Source organism: Ammospiza caudacuta, chromosome 1 (genome assembly GCF_027887145.1).
Source record: "Ammospiza caudacuta isolate bAmmCau1 chromosome 1, bAmmCau1.pri, whole genome shotgun sequence".
In the NCBI taxonomy this organism is placed as follows: Eukaryota; Metazoa; Chordata; class Aves; order Passeriformes; family Passerellidae; genus Ammospiza; species Ammospiza caudacuta.
Genome location: NC_080593.1, coordinates 155,256,179 through 155,279,082, shown reverse-complemented (window position 1 = coordinate 155,279,082; position 22,904 = coordinate 155,256,179). Strand labels below are relative to the sequence as shown.

General features: G+C 42.0%; 1 protein-coding gene across 1 annotated transcript in view; it reads right to left on the bottom strand.

The window, feature by feature from the left end:
- Window positions 1-18,479, bottom strand: part of RECQL4 (RecQ like helicase 4) — a 28,717-nt gene extending 10,238 nt beyond the window's left edge. The window contains exons 1-12 of the mRNA XM_058815822.1: window positions 18,327-18,479; window positions 16,389-16,479; window positions 16,211-16,304; window positions 14,474-14,581; window positions 14,253-14,387; window positions 13,986-14,078; window positions 11,698-11,834; window positions 11,534-11,617; window positions 9,933-10,109; window positions 9,677-9,856; window positions 4,652-4,817; window positions 1,757-2,006 (exon numbers count right to left, since the gene is read on the bottom strand). Coding sequence (XP_058671805.1) covers window positions 1,757-2,006; window positions 4,652-4,817; window positions 9,677-9,856; window positions 9,933-10,109; window positions 11,534-11,617; window positions 11,698-11,834; window positions 13,986-14,078; window positions 14,253-14,387; window positions 14,474-14,581; window positions 16,211-16,304; window positions 16,389-16,415 — 1,451 coding nt within the window. The 5' untranslated portion in view covers window positions 16,416-16,479; window positions 18,327-18,479. The remainder of the gene's footprint in view (window positions 1-1,756; window positions 2,007-4,651; window positions 4,818-9,676; window positions 9,857-9,932; window positions 10,110-11,533; window positions 11,618-11,697; window positions 11,835-13,985; window positions 14,079-14,252; window positions 14,388-14,473; window positions 14,582-16,210; window positions 16,305-16,388; window positions 16,480-18,326) is intronic.
- Window positions 18,480-22,904: the final 4,425 nt, after the last annotated feature.

The following is a 22,904-nucleotide window of genomic DNA, read 5'->3' as shown; positions in this document are numbered from 1 at the left end:
ACACCCTGCCCACCATGAGGGACCCCCTCAGATCCCGGCAGCCATGAACGCCCTCAGGATCCTGTGCCGCTCCTGCTTGCTCAGCCCCACCTGCACAGCGCCACCGCCCACATGCTCGGCCCCAAATTTCCCCAACTTTTCCCCACATTTTCCCCAGTTTTCTCCCCACACGTCCCCTCTGCTCACCCCTCTGTGCAGACACAGGTGTCCCCAGGCCGCTTTGCCGTCCCTGCCGGCCCTGCCCACGTGCTGCAGGAAGGCCTCGGCGCAGCCGGGCCCGCCGTGCTGCAGGACCCCCCTCAGGGGGGCCGTGTCCATGCCCAGGCCGATGCAGGCGGTGCCGCACAGCGCCCACACCGTGCCCGCCGTGAACGCCCTCAGGGGGGCGCCCACACCGTGCCCGCCATGAACGCCCTCAGGGGGACACTCACACCCTGCCCGCCATGAACGCCCTCAGAGGGGCTCTGATGCCGCAAAGCACCCACACCCTGCCCGCCATGAACGCCCTCAGGGGGGCGCCCACACCCTGCCCGCCATGAACGCCCTCAGGGGGGCTCTGTCCATGCCCAGGCCGATGCAGGCAGTGCCAAACAGCGCCCACACCCTGCCAACCATGAGGGACCCCCTTAGAGGGGCTCTGGTGCTGCACAGCGCCCACACCCTGCCCACCATGAACTGCCTCAGGGAGGCTCTGGTGCTGCACAGCGCCCACACCCTGCCCGCCATGAACTGCCTCAGGGAGGTTCTGGTGCTGCACAGCACCCACACCCCGGCAGCCATGAGGGACCCACCCCCTCAGAGGGGCTCTGGTGCCACACAGCACCCACACCCTGCCCGCCATGAGGGACCCACCCCGTCAGAGGGGCTCTGGTGCCACACAGCGCCCACACCCCAGCAGCCATGAGGGACCCACCCCGTCAGAGGGGCTCTGGTGCCACACAGCGCCCACACCCCAGCAGCCATGAGGGACCCCCTCAGATCCCGGCAGCCATGAACCCCCTCAGGATCCCGTGCCGCTCCTGCTTGCTCAGCGCCACCGCCCACATGCTCGGCCCCAAATTTCCCCAACTTTTCCCCGCATTTTCCCCAGTTTTCTCCCCACACGTCCCCTCTGCTCACCCCTCTGTGCAGACACAGGTGTCCCCAGGCCGCTTTGCCGTCCCTGCCGGCCCTGCCCACGTGCTGCAGGAAGGCCTCGGCGCAGCCGGGCCCGCCGTGCTGCAGGACCCCCCTCAGGGGGGCCGCGTCCATGCCCAGGCCGATGCAGGCGGTGCCGCACAGCGCCCGCACCCTGCCCGCCATGAACGCCCTCAGGGGGGCGCCCACACCCTGCCCGCCATGAACGCCCTCAGGGGGGCTCTGTCCATGCCCAGACTGATGCAGGCAGTGCCACACAGCACCCACACCCTGCCAACCATGAGGGACCCCCTTAGAGGGGCTCTGGTGCCGCACAGCGCCCACACCCTGCCCGCCATGAACTGCCTCAGGGAGGCTCTGATGTCGCAAAGCGCCCACACCCTGCCCGCCATGAACTGCCTCAGGGAGGCTCTGGTGTCGCAAAGCGCCCACACCCTGCCCGCCATGAGGGACCCCCTCAGATCCCGGCAGCCATGAACCCCCTCAGGATCCCGTGCCGCTCCTGCTTGCTCAGCGCCACCGCCCACATGCTCGGCCCCAAATTTCCCCAACTTTTCCCCACATTTTCCCCAATTTTCTCCCCCACACGTCCCCTCTGCTCACCCCTCTGTGCAGACACAGGTGTCCCCAGGCCGCTTTGCCGTCCCTGCCGGCCCTGCCCACGTGCTGCAGGAAGGCCTCGGCGCAGCCGGGCCCGCCGTGCTGCAGGACCCCCCTCAGGGGGGCCGCGTCCATGCCCAGGCCGATGCAGGCGGTGCCGCACAGCGCCCACACCGTGCCCGCCGTGAACGCCCCGAGGACGCGGCGCCGCTCCCGCGCGCTCAGCCCCGCGTGGTACGCCGCGCACACCTGCGCCGCTTCCCTTTTCCCTGCAAAACCAACAATTCCGCGGCTTTCCATCAGTTTGGAATTCCAACGTTTTTCCCTCACGTTCTGTGAAACTCCAAAAAAAAAATTCCATGATTTTCCCCCAAAATTCACTGATTTTTCTCAAATTTTTGCGCAAAATTTTTTCAGATTTCTCTATGTTCTTGTAATTCTCCAAATTGTTCCAAATTCCTGGTTTTCCCAACTTTTTTCTACAAATACTTTCAGAATTCTCCTTTTTTCTCCAATCCCCTCATTATTTCTGAAAAACACCACCAATTTCTCCACAAATTTCCCAAATTCTCTCCCAAATTCCCCAAATTCTTCCCCACTTCCGCCCACTTTTCCCCTGATTTTCCTCCAATTTTTCCCCCACATTTCCCCAATTTCTTCCATTTTCCCCAAAATTTCCCATTTTTTCCCGAATTTTCCCCCATTTTACCCAAATTTTCCTCCAATTTTTCCCCAAATTTTTTCTCAAAATTCCCAATTTTTCTGCAAATTTCCTTAATTTTTCCCCAAATCATTTCCGTTTTCCCCCAAAATTGCCCAAATTTTTCCCCAATTTTTTCCCTTTTCCCCCCAAAATTCCCCAAATTTTTCCCTTTTTTCCCTAAATTTTTCCCATTTTTTCCCCAAATTTTTCCCCAAATTTTTCCCGTTTTCCCCCAAAATTCCCCAAATTTTTCCCATTTTCCCGCCAAAATTCCCCAAATTTTTCCCATTTTTCCCTAATTTTTCCCATTTTTTCCCCAAATTTTTCCCCCAAAAATTCCCCAAATTTTTCCCCAAATTTTCCCTTTTTCCCACCAAAATTCCACAAATTTTTCCCATTTTTCCCCCAATTTTTCCCTTTTTTCCCCCAAAATTCCCCAAATTTTTCCCTAATTTTTCCCGTTTTCCCCCCAGAATTCCCCAAATTTTTCCCATTTTTTCCCCAAATTTTTCCTGTTTTCCCCCCAAAATTCCCCAAATTTTTCCCTTTTTCCCCCCAAAATTCCCCAAATTTTTCCCATTTTTTCCCCAAATTTTTCCCGTTTTCCCCCCAAAAATTCCCCAAATTTTTCCCTTCTTTTCCCCAAAATTCCCCAAATTTTTCCCATGCTTTCCCCAAACTTTTCCCATTTTTTCCCCAAATTTTTCCCGTTTTCCCCCCAAAATTCCCCAAATTTTTCTCCCCAAAATTCCCCAAATTTTTCTCCCCAAAATTCCCCAAATTTTTTCCCATTTTTACCCCAATTTTTCCGTTTTCCCCCAAAAATTCCCCAATTTTTTCCCAAATTTTTCCCAATTTTTTCCCATTTTCCCCCCAAAATACCCCAAATTTTTCCCATTTTTTCCCCAAATTTTTCCAATTTTTTCCCTAATTTTTCCCATTTTTCCCCCAAATTCCCCAAATTTTTCCCATTTTTTCCCTAATTTTTCCCGTTTTCCCCCCAGAATTCCCCAAATTTTTCCCATATTTTCCCCAAATTTTTCCCGTTTTCCCCCCAAAATACCCCAAATTTTCCCGTTTTCCCCCCAAAATTCCCCAAATTTTTCCCATTTTTCCCCCAATTTTTCGCTTTTTCCCCCCAAAATTCCCCAAATTTTTCCCATTTTTTCCCCAAATTTTTCCCGTTTTCCCCCCAAAAATTCCCCAAATTTTTCCCATTTTTCCCCAAATTTTTCCCTTCTTTTCCCCAAAATTCCCCAAACTTTTCCCATTTTTTCCCCAAATTTTTCCCGTTTTTCCCCCCAAAATTCCCCAAATTTTTCTCCCCAAAATTCCCCAAATTTTTCCCATTTTTCCCCCAATTTTTCCGTTTTCCCCCAAAAATTCCCCAATTTTTTCCCAAATTTTTCCCAATTTTTTCCCGTTTTCCCCCAAAATACCCCAAATTTTTCCCATTTTTCCCCCAAATTTTTCCCGTTTTCCCCCCAAAATTCCCCAAACTTTTCCCATTTTTCCCCAAATTTTTCCCTTCTTTTCCCCCCAAAATTCCCCAAATTTTTCCCATTTTCCCCCCAAAATTCCCCAAAATTTTCCCCAAATTTTTCCCCAAATTTTTCCCATTTTCCCCCCCAAATTCCCCAAACTTTTCCCATTTTTTCCCCAAATTCTTCCCCAAAATTCCCCAAATTTTTTCCCATTTTTCCCCCCAATTTTTCCCCAAATTTTCCCGTTTCCCCCCAAAATTTCCCAAATTTTTCCCATTTTTCCCATGTTTTCCCCAATTTTTTCCCGTTTTTTCCCCCAAAATTCCCCAAATTTTTCCCATGTTTTACCCAAATTTTCCCCCCAAAATTCCCCAAATTTTTCCCATTTTTTCCCCAAATTTTTCCCCAAATTTTCCCGTTTTCTCCCCAAAATTCCCCAAATTTTTCCCATTTTTTCCCCAAATTTTTCCCGTTTTCCCCCCAAAATTCTAAAAAATTTTCCCAAAATTTTCCCCGTATTCCCCCCAAAATTCCCCAAATTTTTCCCCAAAATTTTCCCGTTTTCCCCACAAAATTCCCTAATTTTTTCCATTTTTTCCCCAAATTTTTCCCCAAATTTTTCCCATTTTTTCCCCAATTTTTTCCCCAAAATTCCCCAATTTTTTCCCATGTTTTCCCCAATTTTTCCCATATTTTCCCCAGTTTTTTCCCCAGTAATTTCTCCCACCTTTGTGCGTTTTCCTGCCCGGCACCTCGGGGAACTCGCTGCGGATGAGCCGCGCCAGGCGCTCGCTGTCCTCCCTGCGCGCGCACAGAACCAGCACCGAATTCCCAAAATTCCCGCAATTCCCAAAATTCCCCGAACTCCGCTCGCGCAGCACCCGCAGCACGGCCTGCGGGGGAAAATTGGGAAATTTCCAGAAAAAAATTGGGGGTTTAGAACATAAAAATGGCCAAAAAAAGAGGGATTTGTCCCAAAAATTTGAGATTTTTTATCCCGGAAAAATTCAGATTTTTTTCCCCGACAATGGAATTTTTACCAAGAAATAAATTGGGATTTTTCCCCATAAAAATGGTGAATTTGTTGCCAAAAATTGAGGTTTTTCTCATAATAATGGGAAAAAAAGAGGGATTTGTCCCAAAAATTTGAGATTTTTTATCCCGGAAAAATTCAGATTTTTTTCCCCGACAATGGAATTTTTACCAAGAAATAAATTGGGATTTTTTCCCATAAAAATGGTGAATTTGTTGCCAAAAATTGAGGTTTTTCCCATAATAATGGGAAAAAAAGAGGAATGTGTCCCAAAATTTTGAGATTTTTTATCATAAAATAAGGAATTTTTTTTCCCCATAAAAAAGGGGATTTGTCCCAAAAAATTGAGATTTTTTTACCATAAAATGGTAAAAAAGAAGTATTTGTCCCAAAAATGTGGATTTTTTTCACAGAAAAATTAAGAATTTTTTTTCTAATAAAAATGCAGAATTTGTGCCAAGAAAATGAGACTTTTTTCAAAGAAAAAATGGAAATTTGTCCCTAAAAACCCTGATTTTTTTCCCACAAAACTGGGAGTTTTGGAGAAAAAATGAGAAGAATTTGTCCAAAAATCTCGATTTTTTTCAAAAAAACCAAAAATTTTTACCATAAAAAAATAATACATTTGTTGCCAAAGATTTGGTGTTTTTTAACCACAATATGGGATTTTTTTTGGTAAAATAAAGAGAAATTTGTCCCCAAAAAATGGGATTTTAAGGCCAAAAATATGGAATTTGTCCCAAACCCATAAAAATGTGGAAATTTTTTCCAAATCCTCAGAATACCCAAAATTCCCCGAACTCCGCTCGCACAGCACCCGCAGCACGGCCTGCGGGGGAAAATTGGGAATTTTTCACAAAAAAATTGGGGGTTTACAACATAAAAATGGCAAAAAAAAATTGGGATTTGTCCCAAAAATTTGAGATTTTTTTACCCCGGAAAAATTCAGATTTTATTCCCCGACAATGGAATTTTTACCAAGAAATAAATTGGGATTTTTCCCCATAAAAATGGTGAATTTGTCGCCAAAAATTGAGGTTTTTCCCATAATAATGGGAAAAAAAGAGGGATTTGTCCCAAAAATTTGAGATTTTTTATCATAAAATAAGGAATTTTTTTTCCCCATAAAAAAGGGGATTTGTCGCCAAAAATTGAGATTTTTTTTACCATAAAATGCTAAAAAAGAAGTATTTGTCCCAAAAATTTGGATTTCTTTCACAGAAAAATTAAGAATTTTTTTCTAATAAAAATGCAGAATGTGCCAAGAAAATTAGACCTTTTTCAAAGAAAAAATGGAAATTTGTCCCTAAAAATCATGATTTTTTTCCCACAAAACTGGGAGTTTTGGAGAAAATATGAGAAGAATTTCTCCAAAAATCTGGATTTTAAAAAAAAAAAAAAATTTACCATAAAAGAGGAAAAAGGGGAAAATTTGGGAATTTTCCCCCCAAAAATTTAGAGGTTTTTCCCCTCAAAAATTGAATTTTAGGTCATAAAAATGGGGATTTTCCCTCAGAAAATGTGGGATTTTCCCCAGAAAAAGAAATTTTAAGTCCTAAAAATGGAAATTTTCCCTCCCAAAATGTGGGATTAATCCCAAAAAGTGAAATCCTAAGTCCTAAAAATGGGGATTTTCCCTCAGAAAATGTGGAATTAATCCTAAAAATTGCAATATGAGGCCCTAAATTATGGACTTTTCCCTCAGAAAATGTAGGATTTCTCCCAAAAAAAGCAATTTGAGGCCCTAAAAATAGGAATTTTCCCTCAGGAAAAGTGGAATTTATCCCAAAAAATGCAATTTGAGGCCCTAAAAATGGGGATTTCCCCTCAGAAAATGTGGAATTTTTCCCAGGAAAAGAAATCTTAAGTCCTAAAAATGGGGATTTTCCCTCAGAAAATGTGGAATTAATAACAAAAAGTGAAATCTTAAGTCCTAAAAATGGGGATTTTCCCTCAGAAAATGTGGAATTAATCCCAAAAGTTGCGATATGTGGTCCTAAATTATGGACTTTTCCCTCAGAAAATGTAGGACTTCTCCCAAAAAAAGCAATTTGAGGCCCTAAAAATAGGAATTTTCCCTCACAAAATGTGGAATTTATCCCAAAAAATGCAATTTGAGGCCCTAAAAATGAGGATTTTTCCCTAAAACAATGTGGGATTGATACAAAAAAAATGCAATTTAAGGCCTGAAAATGGGGATTTCCCCTCAGAAAATACAGGATTGGTAAAGAAAAAGCAATTCTAGGTCTTAAAAATGGAGATTTTCCCTCAGAAAATGTGGAATTTATCCCAAGAAATGCAATTTGAGGCCCTAAAAATGAACTTTTTCCCTCAGAAAATGTGGGAATGATACCAAAATATGCCATTTTAGGCCCTAAAAATGGGGATTTTCCCTCAGAAAATGTGGGATTAATCCCAAAATAAGAAGTTTGAAGACCTAAAAATGGAGAATTTCCCACAGAAAATGCAATTTTATGCCCTAATAGTAGAATTTTTCCCTCAGAAAATGTGGGATTGATCCCAAACAAATTTTTTTCCCTGAAAATGAGGTATTTCCCGCAGAAAATGTGGCTTTCATTCCAAAAAATGAAACTTCAGTCTCTAAAAATGGGAATTTTTCCCTCAGAGAATGTGGGATTAATCCCTAAAAATGCAATTTGAGTCCCTAAAAATTGTGATTTTCCCTTAGAAAATATGAGATTAATTCTAAAAAAATCACATTTTAAGCCCTAAAAATGGGGATTTTCCCTCAGGAGATGTGAGATTAATCCCAAAAAAATGAAATTTTAAGCTCTAAAAATGAGGATTTTTCCCTGAAAACTGGGGCTGGGTCCTATAACCAAGGAATTTGGCCATGATAAATGTGGACTTTTCCCTCAGAAAATATGCAATTGATCCCAAAAAAATCATTTTTTCCCCCTGAAAATGGGGATTTTTCCTCAGAAAATATGGGCTTAATCCCAAAAAATGGGAATTATCCCTCAGGAAATGCGGGATTAATCCTGAAAAATACAATTTCAGGCCCTAAAAATGAGGATTTTTCCCTAAAACAATGTGGGATTGATACAAAAAAAAAAAAAAAATGCAATTGTAAGCCCTAAAAATGGGGTTTTCCCTCAGAAAATGTAGGTTTTCTCCCAAAAAGTAGAATTTTTCACTCAGAAAATGTGGAATTTATCCCAAAAAATACAATTTTAAGCCTTAAAAATGGGGACTTTCCCTCAGGAAATGTGGGATTTGATTGCAAAAAAGGAAATTTTTTCCCTCAGAAAATGTGGGATTAATCCCAAAAATGGAATTTTATACCCTAAAAAATGGAGATTTTCTTTCTCAGAAAATATGGGATTGATCCTAGAAATGGGGTCCTTCCTTCAGGAAAGGTGAGAATAATCACAAAACTCCCTCCTTTTAAGCCCTAAAAATGTGGATTTTTCCCAAAAATTTGGGGCTGGATCCTAAAAATTGGGATTTTTCCCTGAGAAAATGTGGAATTGATCCCAAAAAATAAAATTTTTCCCTCAGAAAATCTGAGATTCATTGCAAAAAATGCAATTTTAGGCCCTAAAAATGCAGACTTTTCCCTCAGAAAACGTGGAATGTGTCCCAAAAAAAGAAAGTTTAAGACCTAAAAATGGGGAATTTCCCTCAGAAAATGCAATTTTATGCCCTCAAAGTAGATTTTTTTCTGTCAGAAAATGTGGGATTTCTCCCCAAAACTGAAATTTTAGGCCCTAAAAATGCACTTTTCCCTCAGAGAATGTGGGATTAATCCCTAAAAATGCAATTTGAGTCCCTAAAAATGGGGATTTTCCCTCAGAAAACATGGAATTCATGCCCCAAACATACAATTTGAGGCCCTAAAAATGTGCATGTTCCCTCAAAAAATATAGAATTTCTCCCAAAAAAATACAATTTTAGGTCCAAACTAGCATTTTCCCTCAGAAAATGTGGGGTTAAACCTGAAAAATACAATTTTAGGTCCTATAAATGGGGATTTTTCCTCAGAAAACGTGGGATTAATCCCAAAAAAAGAAATTTTAGGACCTAAAAATGGGGATTTTTCCCTAAAATTTGGGGCTGGATCCTAAAAACCAGGATTTTTCCCTCAGAAAATGTGGAATTGGTTTGAAAAAAAGAAATTTTTTCCCTGAAAATCTGGACTTTTCCCTCAGAAAATGAGGGGATTAATCCCAAAAAATGCAATTTTAAGTGCTAAAAATGGGGATTTTCCCTCAGAAAATCTGTAATTTGTTAAAAAAAAAGAAATTTTAAGCCCTAAAAATGAACTATTTCCCTCAGAAAATGTGGGATAATCCCAAAAAAAGAAATTTTAGGACCTAAAAATGGGGATTTTTCCCTAAAATTTGGGGCTTGATCCTAAAAACCAGGTTTTTTCCCTCAGAAATTGTGGAATTTGTTTGAAAAAAAGAAATTTTTTCCCTGAAAATCTGGACTTTTCCCTCAGAAAATGAGGGGATTAATCCCAAAAAATGCAATTTTAAGTGCTAAAAATGGGGATTTTCCCTCAGAAAATCTGTAATTTGTTAAAAAAAAAGAAATTTTAAGCCCTAAAAATGAACTATTTCCCTCAGAAAATGTGGGATTAATCCCAAAAAAAGAAATTTTAGGACCTAAAAATGGGGATTTTCTTCCAAAAAAAGAAATTTTATGACCTAAAAATGGGGATTTTTCCCGGAAACTCCCCAAATCCGCACCCACCTGGTCGGGGTCGTCCTCCAGGGACACCGAGAGCCGCAGATTTTCGGGGATCCCGAAGGCGCCGATGGTCGGATTTCCCTCAGCGATCCCCAAATGTTTGGCCACGTCCCGAGCCGTGGCCACCGTGGCCGTGGCCGTGAGGCCCAAGAAGCACCGAACGCCCAAACGCTCCCGCAGAACCTGGAATTTTGGGAATAAACTCCAGATTTGTGGGGATTTTTTGGGATTTTTTGGAGGTTTTTGGGGTTTTTCTCACCTTGCAGACCCTGAGGTAAGCGGGTCGGAAGTTGTGGGACCAGTGGGAGATGCAATGAGCTTCGTCCAGGCAGGCGAAAGCCACGGGAGGGAAATGGCGGAAAAGGCGGGAAAAAAATCCTGAGCCTGTCACAGATTCTGGGGAAAGCAGCAGGATTTGGGCTTGGCCACTCCTGACCTGGTGGGAAATTGGGATTGTTCGGGATTTTTTTTAAGGAAAAAGTGGAAGGAAGGGCCAGGAAACTGAGGGGAAAAGTGGGGGAAAGGGAGGGAAAAACTGAGGGGGAAAGGGCGGGAAAAACTGAGGGAAAATGTGGGGGGAAGGGTGGGAAAACCAGGGAAAAACTGAGGGGAAAAGGGTGGAGAAAAGGGCAGGAAAAACTGAGGGAAAATGAGGGGGAAAGGGCAGGGAAAACCAGGGAAAAACTGAGAGAATATGTGGGGGAAAGGGCAGGAAAAACTGAGGGGAAATGAGGGGGAAAAAGCACTAAAAACTGAGGGGGAAAGGGTGGAGAAAAGGGCAGGGGAAACTGAGGGGAAAAGTGGGGAAAAGGGTGGGAAAGGCAGGAAAAACTGAGGGAAAAGGGCAGGAAAAACTGAGGGGAAAAGGGTGGGAAAAAGAGCGGGAAAAACTGAGAGAAAATGTGGAGGAAAGGGTGGCAAAAACTGAGGGAAAAATTGAGGGAAAATGTGGGAAAAAGGAGTAAAAACTGAGGGGAAAAGGGTGGAGAAAAGGGCAGGAAAAACTGAGGGGAGAAGTGGGAAAATGGGGGGGAAAGGAAAATGTGTGGGAAAGGGTTGGGAAAACAGGGAAAACCTGAGGGAAAATATGGGAAAAAAGGCAGGGGAAAGAGCAGGAAAAACTGAGGGGAAAAGAGTGGGAAAAACTGAGGGCAAATGGCTGAAGAAAAGGGCAGGAAAAAGTGGGGGGGAAAGTGGAAAAAGTGAAGGGAAATGTGTGGAAAAGGGGGGGGGAAACAGGGAAGAACTGAGGATAAAAGGGTGGAGAAAAGGGCAGGGAAAACTGAAGGGAAAAGAGTGGGAAAAACTGAGGGGAAATGTGGGGAAAAGGATGGGAAAAACAGGAAAAACTGAGGGAAAAAGTGGAAAAATTGGTGGGAAAAAGTGAAGGGAACTGTGGGGGAAAGGGTGGGGAAAAGAGGGAAAACCTGAGGGGAAAAGCGCAGGGAAAACTGAGGGAAAATGTGGGGGAAAACAGGGAAAAACTGAGGAGGAAAGGGTGGGAAAAACGGAGGGGAAAAGTGAAAAAATGGGCCGGAAAAAGTGAAGGGAAATGTGGGGAAAAAGGTGGTGAAAACAGGGAAAAACTGAGGGAAAATATGGGAAAAAGGGCAGGAAAAACTGAGGGGAAAAGAGTGAGAAAAACTGAGGGGAAATGTGGGGAAAAGGGTGGGAAAAAGGCAGGAAAAACTGAGGGGAAAAGTGGGAAAATGGACAAGGAAAAGCCGAGGGGAAAAGGGTGGAAAAAAGGGCAGGACAAACTGAGGGGAAAAGTGGAAAATGGGCAGGAAAAAGTGAAGGGAAATGTGGGGAAAACGGTGGGGAAAACAGGAAAATTGTGGGGAAAAGGATTTTACTCACTTTTTCAATGGCTGCCTCACGCTGGGATGGGGTGAGGTTGGAGTGGATGCAGACGGCTGTGAGGGCTGAGGGGAGGCCGGAAACCTGGGAGTGGGAATATTCTGGGTTTTTTGGGGATTTTGTGAGGGGAAAAATCCCTAAAAAAGCAGGAATTGGGGGAATACCTGGTCGTCCATGAGGGAGATGAGGGGGGAGATGACGATGGAGATGCAGCGGGAGCGGCGGTGGTAGAGGAAGGCGGGGAGTTGGTAACAGAGGGATTTGCCCGAGCCCGTGGGCAGTAGCAGCAGCGTGGAGATTCCTGGAAAAATGGGAATTTTGGGGTGTTGGGAGAGGGGAAAAGAGGGAAAAACTGAGGGGAAAACGGTGGAGAAGGGCAGGAAAAACTGAGGGGGAAAGTGGGGAAAAGGGCATGGAAAACTGAGGAAAAATGAGGGAAAAGGGGCAGGAAAACCTAAGGGGAAATGTGGGAAAAACTGAGGGGAAATGTGGGGAAAAGAGTGGGAAAAACTGAGGGGAAATGTGGGGAAAAGAGTGGGAAAAACTAAGGGGAAAAGGGCGGGAGAAAGGGAGGGAAAAACTGAGGGGAAAAGTGGAAAAAGGGTCAGAAAAAACTGAGGGGAAATGAGGGGAAAAGGGTGGGGGAAACTGAGGCGAAAAGGGGGAAAAGGGTGGGGGAAACAGGGAAAACTGAGGGGGAAAGGGCAGGAAAGACTGAGGGGGAAAGGAGGGAAAAGAAGCAGGAAAACCAGATGGAAAAATGGCAGGGGAAATAAAGCAGAGAAAAAGAGGGGAGGAAAAAGAGTGGGAAAAATGGCAGGGAGTTGGTAACAGAGGGATTCGCCCGAGCCTGTGGGCAGCGTGAGCAGCATGGAGATTCCCGGGGAAAAATGGGAATTTTGGGGTGTTGGGAGAGGGGAAAAGGGGGAAAAACTGAGGGGAAAAGGGTTGGAAAAGCAGGGAAAATGTAGGGAAAAGCAGGGAAAAACTGAGGGGAAAAGGGCAGGAGAAAGAGGGAAAATGTGGGGGAAAAGGGTGGGGGAAATGGCGGAAAAACTGAGAGGAAAAGTGGGGGAAAGGGGTGGGAAAAACTGAAGGGAAAATGTAGTAAAAAATGTGGGAAAAGGAGCAGGAAAAACTGAGGGGGAAAGGGCAGGACAAACAGGGAAAATGTGGGAAAAGGAGCAGGAAAAACTGAGGGGAAATGTGGGGGAAAAGGGGGGGGAAACTGACAGAAAATGTGGGGGAAAAGGGTGGGGAAAAGGGCAGGAAAAACTGAGGGGAAAAGTGGGAAAAAGAGTGGGGAAAACTGAGGGGGAAAGTGGAAAAAAGGGCAGTAAAAACTGAGGGAAAATGTAGTAAAAAGGGTGGGAGAAATGGTGGAAAAAACTGAGGGGAAAAGTGGGAGAAGGGCAGGAAAACCTGAGGGGAAATGTGGGGAAAAGGGTGGGAAAAACTGAAGGGAAAAGTGTGGGAAAAACTGAGGGGAAATGTGGGGGGAAAGGGCAGGAGAAACAGGGAAAATGTGCGGGAAAAGGGTCAGGAAAAACTGAGGAAGAAAGCGGAAAAAAGGGCAGGAATAACTGTGGGAAAATGTAGTAAAAAGGGTGGGGAAATGGTGGAAAAAATTAAGGGGAAAAGTGGAAAAGGGGTGGGAAACATGAGGAGAAATGTGGGGAAAAGGGCGGGAAAAACTGAGGGGAAAAGAGTGGGAAGAACTGAGGGGAAAAGGAGCAGGAAAAACTGAGGGGAAATGTGGGGAAAAAAGGGAAGGAGAAATAGGGGATATGTGGGGGGAAAGGGCAGGAAGAACTGAGGGAAAATGTGGGAAAAAGAGTGGGAAAAACTGAGGGGAAAAGTGGAAAAAAGGGCAGGAAAAACTGAAGGGAAATGTGGGAAAAACTGAGAGGAAAAGAGTGGGAAAAGGGTGGGAAAAACTGAGGGGAAATATAGGGAAAAAGGACAGGAAAAAGAGCAGGAAAAAAGAAAGGGGAAAAAGGATGGGAAAAAAACAGTGGGAGAAATGGAGAGGAAAGGGTGGCAAAATATAGGGAAAAAGGGTGGGGAAAAAGAGAGGGAAAATGGAGGGGAAAAGTGAAGGAAAAAAGGGTGGGGAAGTGGAGGGGAAAAAGGTGGAAAAACAGCAGGGAAAAAAAGATGGGAAAAAAGGTTGGGAAAAAGAAGTAGGAAAAGGGGCAGAAAAAAAGGACGTGAAAAATAGAGGGAAGAAGTTGGGGGAAAAAGGTCAGGAAAAATAGTGGCAAAATGGAAAGAAAAAAGGTCAGGAGAAATGGAAAGAAAAATGTCGGAAAAAGAATGGGAATAATGGAGGAAAAAAGAATGGGAAAAATGGAGGGAAAAGGGTAAGAAAAGAGTGGGGAAAAGGGCAGAAAAATGGCAGAAAAAATTGAGGGAAAAAGGGCAGGAAGGGAAAACAAAAAGCAAATCTCACCACAAAGGACCCTCATGATGGCCTCAGCCTGGCCAGGCCTGAAGGAATCAAACCCCAAAGTCCTCAGAGCCTCCAGCACCTCCTCAGGGGGATCTGGGGGGGTCACCACCAAAAATGGGAAAATTTAAATTTTTTAAAATTTAAAGGTTTTTTTCATGGATTTGCTCTGGGATTTACCTGGGATGGTCCCAGCAGAAATGGGAAATTTTAAATTTTTTTTAATTTTTTTTACGTTTTTTTTTTTCATGGATTTGCTCTGGGATTTACCTGGGATGGTCCCATCGGGGTTTGGGGGGTAAAGGGGATCCAGGGGTGGTGGGGGAGGGGATGGGGGGGAGAATTCTGGCTTAGGGAAATCCAGGGAATCCAAAGGGAGCTGGGAATTCTCTGTGCTGGATCCATCTGGAGAAAAAAAAAGGAAAAAAATCAGGATTTTACCAGAAAAATTCCCTGGGAAAAGGCAGAAATGCCAAAATTCAGTTTCTCACCAGGAATTTCTGGGGTAAAATCTCCATTGGTTCTTTGGGCCGCTTCATCCAGAGTGAGGAGCGGCTTCTCCTGGGGGATTTCTTCTGGGAATGATCCCAAATCCTTCCCTGGGGGCAGAATTCCCAAAAAAAATCCATGGAAAAGAATCCCCCTAACCATTTTCAGCTGTTTTATCCCAAAAATCTCCTCAGAAATCCCAAAATTCCCTCAAAAATCCCAAAAAATCTCCTCAGAAATCCCAAAAACTCCCAAAATTTCCTCAGGAATTTCTACAAGAACGATCCCAAATTCAATCCCAAATCCTTCCCTGTGAGCAGAATTCCCTCAAAAATCCATGGAAAAAGCCTCCCTCACCCTTTTCCCACCATTTTATCCCAAAAATCTCCTCAGAAATCCCAAAATTCCCTCAAAAATCCCAAAAAATCCCCTCAGAAATCCCAAAAATGCCCAGAATTTCCTCCAGAATTTCTCCGGTTATCATCCCAAATCTGATCCTAATCCTTCTCTGTGAGCAGAATTCCCTCAAAATTCCATGGAAAAGAACCCTCCTCACCCACTTTCCTGCTGTTTTATCCCAAAAACCCCCTCAGAAATCCCAAAATTCCCTCAAAAATTCCCAAAAATAAAAAAACTCCCCTCAGAAATCCTAAAAAAATCTGACCTGACCTTGCAATTTCCTCAGGAATTTCTCTGAGAATGATCCCAAATCCTTCCCTGGGAGCAGAATTCCGAAAAAAATCCATGGAAAAAAACCTCCCTCACCCTTTTCCTGGCGTTTTATCCCAAAAATCTCCTCAGAAATAGCAAAATTCCCTCAAAAATTGAAAAAATCCCCTCAGAAATCTCAAAAACTCCCAAAATTTCCTCAGGAATTTCTCCAAGAATGATCCCAAATCCGATCCCAAATCCTTTCCAGTAAGCAGAATTCCCTCAAAAATCCATGGAAAAGAACCTCCCTTGGCCTTTTCCTGCTGTTTTATCCCAAAAATCCCCTCAGAAATCCCAAAAAATTCCCTCAAAAATCCCAAAAATAAAAAAAATCCCCTCAGAAATCCCAAAAAATTCTGGCCTGACATCGCAATTTCCTCAGGAATTTCTCTGAGAATGATTCCAAATCCTTCCCAGGGAGCAGAATTCCCAAAAAAATCCATGGAAAAGAACTTCCCTCACCCTTTTCCTGCCATTTTATCCCAAAATTCCCTTCAGAAATCCCAAAAAAATCCCCTCAGAAATCCCAAAATTTCCCAGCCTGACCTCGCAATTTCCTCCAGAATTTTTCTGGCAATGATTCCAAATCCCCTCAGAAATCCTAAATATTCTCAATCTGAAATCAGAATTTTCTCAGAGAATGATCCCAAAAAATTCCCAGCCTGAAATCGCAATTTCCTCAGGGAACGATCCCAAATCCTTCCCTGTGCACAAAATTCCCTCAAAAATCCATGGAAAAGAACCTCCGTCACCCTTTTCCTGACATTTTATCCCAAAAATCCCTTGAGAAATCCCAATATCCCCTCAGAAACCGAAAAAATTCCCCTCAGAAATCCCAAAATTTCCCAGCCCAATCTCGCAATTTTCCCCTTGAAGAAACCCAAATCCTTCCCTGTGCACACAAATCCATGCATAAAAACCTCCCTCACCCTTTTCCCGCTATTTTATCCCCAAAATCCCCTCAGAAATCCCAAAATCCCCTCAAAAATCCCAAAAATCCCCTCATAAACCCCAAACCCCGGGCTCACCTGGGCACTCCGAAGCCCAGTGCCCCTTCCCGCCACACCGGAAGCAAACATCGGCTCCGCCCCCGAACTTTTTTCTCCATTTTTGCTTCCAAACCTGCAAAAAAAAAATCCCGAATCTCAAAATTCCATCACAGGAGAGGTCGGAAATTCCCAAAATAAAAAATTTGGGATCTTTTACCTGTTTGCGGAGGAATTTTCCCCTCATGGATGCGCGGGAATACGACTTTCTCTTCAGGTTCAGGCGGACGAAATTGCCCCGGGGCGGGGCTCTGAGGGGAAAAAGGGATTAAAAACCAGGGAAAATCGGAAAAATGGGAAAAAAGGGAATTTCAAGATGAGGATTTTTGGGATTTTTTTTAATTTTTCGGATTTTGGGGTCTTTAATTTTGAGGGGTTTGAGTGCTCCGATTTTCTCTTCAGGTTGAGGAGGACGAAATTGCCGCGGTCCCGGGCCGGGGCTCTGAGGGGAAAAAGGGATTAAAAACCAGGCAAAATCGGGGAAAATGGGAAAAAGGGGAATTTTGGGATGATTTTTTGGGGGGATTTTTGTTTTTTTTTTTTTTTAATTTTTCGGATTTTGGGGTCTTTAATTTTGCGGTTTTTGAGTTCTCAGATTTTCCTTTCAGGTTAAGGCGGATGAAATTGCCCCGGGGCGGGGGCTCTGAGGGGAAAAAGGGATTAAAAACGGCGGAAAATGGGAAAAATGGGGAAAAAGGGAATTTCAGGATGAGGATTTGGGGGATTTGGGGGATTTTTTTAATTTTTGGATTTTGGGGTCTTTAATTTTGAGGGGCTTGAGAGCTCCGATTTTCTCTTCAGGTTAAGGCGGATGAAATTGCCCCGGGGCGGGGCTCTGAGGGGAAAAAGGGATTAAAAACCAGGGAAAATCGGGGAAAATGGGAAAAAAGGGAATTTTGGGATGATTTTTTGGGGGGATTTTTGGGATTTTTTTAATTTTTCGGATTTTGGGGTCTTTAATTTTGCGGTTTTTGAGTTCTCAGATTTTCCTTTCAGGTTAAGGCGGATGAAATTGCCCCGGGGCGGGGGCTCTGAGGGGTAAAAGGGATTAAAAACGGGGGAAAATGGGGAAAATGGGGTAAAAGGGAATTTTAGGATGAGGATGTTGGGGATTTTTTTAATTTTCGGATTTTGGGGTCTTTAATTTTGAGGGGCTTGAGAGCTCCGATTTTCTCTTCAGGTTAAGGCGGATGAAGTTGCCCCGGGCCGGGGCTCTGAGAGGGAAAAGGGATTAAAAACGGCGGAAAATGGGAAAAATGGGGAAAAAGGGAATTTTAGGATGAGGATTTTGGGGATTTTGGGGATTTTTTTAATTTTCGGATTTTGGGGTCTTTAATTTTGAGGGGTTTGAGAGCTCCGATTTTCTCTTCAGGTTAAGGCGGATGAAATTGCCCCGGGCCGGGGCTCTGAGGGGGAAAAGGGATTAAAAACGGTGGAAAATGGGGAAAATGGGGTAAAAGGGAATTTTAGGATGAGGATGTTGGGGATTTTTTTAATTTTCGGATTTTGGGGTCTTTAATTTTGAGGGGCTTGAGAGCTCCGATTTTCTCTTCAGGTTAAGGCGGATGAAATTGCCCCGGGGCGGGGCTCTGAGGGGGAAAAGGGATTAAAAACAGCAGGAAAACGGGAAAAAAATGGAATTTTGGGATTAGGATTTTTCGGATTTTGAGGTTTTTAGTTTTGGGGTTTTTGAGTTCTCCGATTTTCTCTTCAGGTTAAGGCAGATGAAATTGCCCTGGGCTGGGGCTCTGAGGGAAAAAGGGATTAAAAACGGTGGAAAATGGGAAAAAATTGAAAATAAAAAGGGATTTTTGAGATAAGGATTTTTTAAATTTTTCGGATTTTGGGGTCTTTATTTTTGGGATTTTTTGGTTCTCATATTTTTGGGATGTTTCAGATTTTGGGGGTCTTTAATTTTGGGATTTTCCAATCTTGGAAAGGCAGAATAAAGGCAGGGACAAGTTGGAAAAAAGGCAGAGAAAATCTGGGGAAAAGCTGGAAAAAAGTGGGAAAAGCGGGAAAAGGTGGAAAAATCTAGAAAAAAAAGTAGAAAATGTTTAAAAAAAGATGGGAAAAAGGCAGAAAAATGCAGAATTACCGAGCTCTGCACGTGGCTTTGGGTTTCTCTTCCTCCTCCTCTTCCTCCTCCAGGAATCCTCCAGATCCATTTTGGGATTTTTCCTTTTCCTGATTTTCCCGATTTTCCCAATTTTCCTGCTTTTCCTTCGCCCCAAAAATTCTGGATTTGGGTTCTTTGATCTTGGCTGGAACCTCCCCATCCCCACCCCCATCCCGGGGCCTTTTCCCCCCGAAATTCCCACCAAATTCCGCCCCAAAATTCCCCAAAAATTCCTCATTTTTTTGGGATTCCCAAATTTTCTGGGATTCCTCCACCCTCTGGATCCAGGCAGGGTCCAGAGACCCCAAAGTTTTGGCCACGCTCCGCCGGAGCCGCTGGAATTTTCCAGAAATGGGGAAAAATTGGGGAGTTTGGGCCAAAAATTCAGGGGAATTTGGGGAAATTTTGGGATTTTTTTCCAACGAGGTCGGAGGGAAAAGTTTGGGGGAATTTTTGGGATTTCCTGATGGAATTTTGAGTCCAAGTTCTGGGAATTCTTGGGAATTTTGGGGATTTTCTGATGGAATTTCAGGTGCCAGCTCTGGAAAATTTTGGGAATTTTGGGGATTTTTTTCTAATGAGGAGGGAAAGAAAAATTCTGGGAAATTTTGGGAATTTTTGGGATTTGCTGATGGAATTTCAGCTCCCAACTCTGGGAATTTTTGGGAATTTTTCGGATTATTTTCTATTGAGGTTGGAAGGGAAAATTCTGGAAATTCTTGGGAGTTTTCTGATGGAATTTTGGGTCCCAATTCTGGGAATTCTTGGGAAATTTTGGGATTTTTTCCCATTGATTGAGGAAGGAAAAATTTTTGGGAATTTTTGGGATTTCCTGATGGAATTTCAGCTCCCAGCTCTGAAAATTTTTGGGAATTTTTGGGATTTTCTGATGAAATTTCAGCTCCCAGCTCTGAAAATTTTGGGGAATTTTTGGGATTTCCCGATGGAATTTCAGCCCCCAGCTCTGGGAATTTTGGGGAATTTTTGGGATTTTCAGCTCCCAGCTCTGGGTTTTTTTGGGATTTGGGAATTTTGGGTTTTTTTCGGAGGTTTGGGGTCAGAGGAGGCTCCTGGAGAAAAAAGAGAGAAAAAAAAATCCCCAATTTTTTATCCACTCTGGAATTTCAACTCCTGAATTTAACAGGGATTTGGAGAAAATCCAAAATTTGGATTTTTCCATATTTGGGTCCCAAATTTTGGGATTTTTCCATATTTGGGTCCCAAATTTTGGGATTTTTACATTTTTGGAGTACCAAATTTTGGGATTTTTCAAGTTTTTGGAGTCTATTTTTGGGATTTTTCAATTTTTGGGTCCCAAATTTTGGGATTTTTCCATTTTTGGGGTCCCAAATTTTGGGATTTTTCAATTTTTGGAGTCCGTAATTTTGGGATATTTCAATTTTTAAGGTCCCAAATTTTGGGATTTTTCCATTTTTTAGGGTCCCAAATTTTTTGATTTTTTCATTTTAGGGTCCCAAATTTTGGGATTTTTCAATTTTTTACAGTCCCAAATTTTGGGATTTTTCCATTTTTAGGGTCCAAAATTTTGGGATTTTTCAATTTTTCAGAGTCCCAAATTTTGGTATTTTCCAATTTTTCAATTTTTCAGAGTCCCAAATTTTGGGATTTTTCAAATTTTGGAGTCCCAAATTTTGGGGTTTTTTCCGTTTTTAGGGTCCCAAATTTTGGGATTTTTCAATTTTTGGAGTCCCAAATTTTGGGAGTTTTCATTTTTTTAGGGTCCCAAATTTTAGGATTTTTCCATTTTAAGAGTCCCAAATTTTGGGATTTTTAAGTTTTAGGGTCCCAAATTTTGGGATTCTTCAATTTTTGGGTCCCAAATTTGGGGATTTTTCCATTTTTTGGAGTCCATTTTTGGGATTTCTCAATTTTTAGAGTCCCAAATTTTGGGATTTTTCCATTTTTAGGGTCCAAAATTTGGGGATTTTTCAATTTTTCAGAGTCCCAAATTTTGGGATTTTTCCATTTTTAGAGTCCCAAATTTGGGGATTTTTCCATTTCTGGGTCCCAAATTTTGGGATTTTTCCATTTTTAGAGTCCCAAATTTTGTGATTTTTTCATTTTAGGGTCCAAAATTTGGGGATTTTTCAATTTTTTGGAGTCCATTTTTGGGATTTTTCAATTTTTAGAGTCTTAAATTTTGGGATTTTTCCATTTTTAGGTCGCAAATTTTGGGATTTTTCCATTTTTAGGGTCCAAAATTTCGGGATTTTTCCATTTTTCAGAGTCCCAAATTTTGAAATTTTTTCATTTTAGGGTCCCAAATTTTGGGATTTTTCCATTTTTAGGGTCTCAAATTTTGGGATTTTTCAATTTTTTAAGGTCACAAATTTTGGGATTTTTCCATTTTAAGTGTCCCAAATTTTGGGATTTTTCAATTTTTTAGTGTCCCAAATTTGGGGATTTTTCCATTTTTAGGGTCCCAAATTTTGGGATTTTTCAATTTTTTAGTGTCCCAAATTTGGGGATTTTTCCATTTTTGGAGTCCCAAATTTTGGGCTTTTTCCATTTTTAACGTTCCAAATTTTGGAATTTTTGGAGTCCCAAATTCTGGGATATTTCAATTTTTAGAGTCCAAATTTTGGGATTTTTCCATTTTTAGGGTCCCAAATTTTGGGATTTTTCAATTTTTTAAGGTCACAAATTTTGGGATTTTTCCATTTTTATGGTCCCAAATTTTGGGATTTTTCAATTTTTCAGAGTCCCAAATTTTGGGATTTTTCCATTTTTAGGGTCCCAAATTTTGGGATTTTTCAATTTTTCCGAGTCCCAAATTTGGGGATTTTTCCATTTTTGGAGTCCGTAATTTTGGGATATTTCAATTTTTAGGGTCCCATGTTTTGGGATTTTCCCATATTTGGTTCCCAAATTTTGGGATTTTTCCATTTTTAAGGTCCCAAATTTTGGGATTTTTCCATTTTTATGGTCCCAAATTTTGGGACTTTTGATTTATTTAGGGTCCCACTTTTTGGGATTTTTTAATTTTTTAGAGTCCCAAATTTTGGGATTTTTCCATTATTAAGGTCCCAAATTTTGGGATTTTTCCATTTTTGGAGTCCCAAATTTTGGGCTTTTTCCATTTTTAACGTTCCAAATTTTGGAATTTTTGGAGTCCCAAATTCTGGGATATTTCAAATTTTAGAGTCCAAATTTTGTGATTTTTTCATTTTAGGGTCCCAAATTTTGGGATTTTTCAATTTTTCAGAGTCCCAAATTTTGGGATTTTTCCATTTTTAGGGTCCCAAATTTTGGGATTTTTCCATTTTTAGGGTCCCAAATTTTGGGATTTTTCCATTTTTAGGGTCCCAAGTTTTGGGATTTTTCAATTTTTCCGAGTCCCAAATTTGGGGATTTTTCCATTTTTGGAGTCCGTAATTTTGGGATATTTCAATTTTTAGGGTCCCATGTTTTGGGATTTTCCCATATTTGGTTCCCAAATTTTGGGATTTTTCCATTTTTGGGTCGCAAATTTTGGGATTTTTCCATTTTTAAGGTCCCAAATTTTGGGATTTTTCCATTTTTATGGTCCCAAATTTTGGGACTTTTGATTTATTTAGGGTCCCACTTTTTGGGATTTTTTAATTTTTTAGAGTCCCAAATTTTGGGATTTTTCCATTATTAAGGTCCCAAATTTTGGGATTTTTCCATTTTTGGAGTCCCAAATTTTGGGCTTTTTCCATTTTTAACGTTCCAAATTTTGGAATTTTTGGAGTCCCAAATTCTGGGATATTTCAAATTTTAGAGTCCAAATTTTGTGATTTTTTCATTTTAGGGTCCCAAATTTTGGGATTTTTCAATTTTTCAGAGTCCCAAATTTTGGGATTTTTCCATTTTTAGGGTCCCAAATTTTGGGATTTTTCCATTTTTAGGGTCCCAAATTTTGGGATTTTTCCATTTTTAGGGTCCCAAGTTTTGGGATTTTTCAATTTTTCCGAGTCCCAAATTTGGGGATTTTTCCATTTTTGGAGTCCGTAATTTTGGGATATTTCAATTTTTAGGGTCCCATGTTTTGGGATTTTCCCATATTTGGTTCCCAAATTTTGGGATTTTTCCATTTTTGGGTCGCAAATTTTGGGATTTTTCCATTTTTAAGGTCCCAAATTTTGGGATTTTTCCATTTTTATGGTCCCAAATTTTGGGACTTTTGATTTATTTAGGGTCCCACTTTTTGGGATTTTTTAATTTTTTAGAGTCCCAAATTTTATGATGTTTTCATTTTAGGGTCCCAAATTTGGGGATTTTTCCATTTTTAAGGTCCCAAATTTTGGGCTTTTTCCATTTTTAACGTTCCAAATTTTGGAATTTTTGGAGTCCCAAATTCTGGGATTTTTCAATTTTTTAAGGTCACAAATTTGGGGATTTTTCCATTTTTAGGGTCCCAAATTTTGGGATTTTTCAATTTTTTAGAGTCCCAAATTTTGGGATTTTTCCATTTTTAGGGTCCAAAATTTTGGGATTTTTCAATTTTTCAGAGTCCCAAATTTTGGGATTTTTCCATTTTTAGGGTCTCAAATTTGGGGATTTTCCCATATTTGG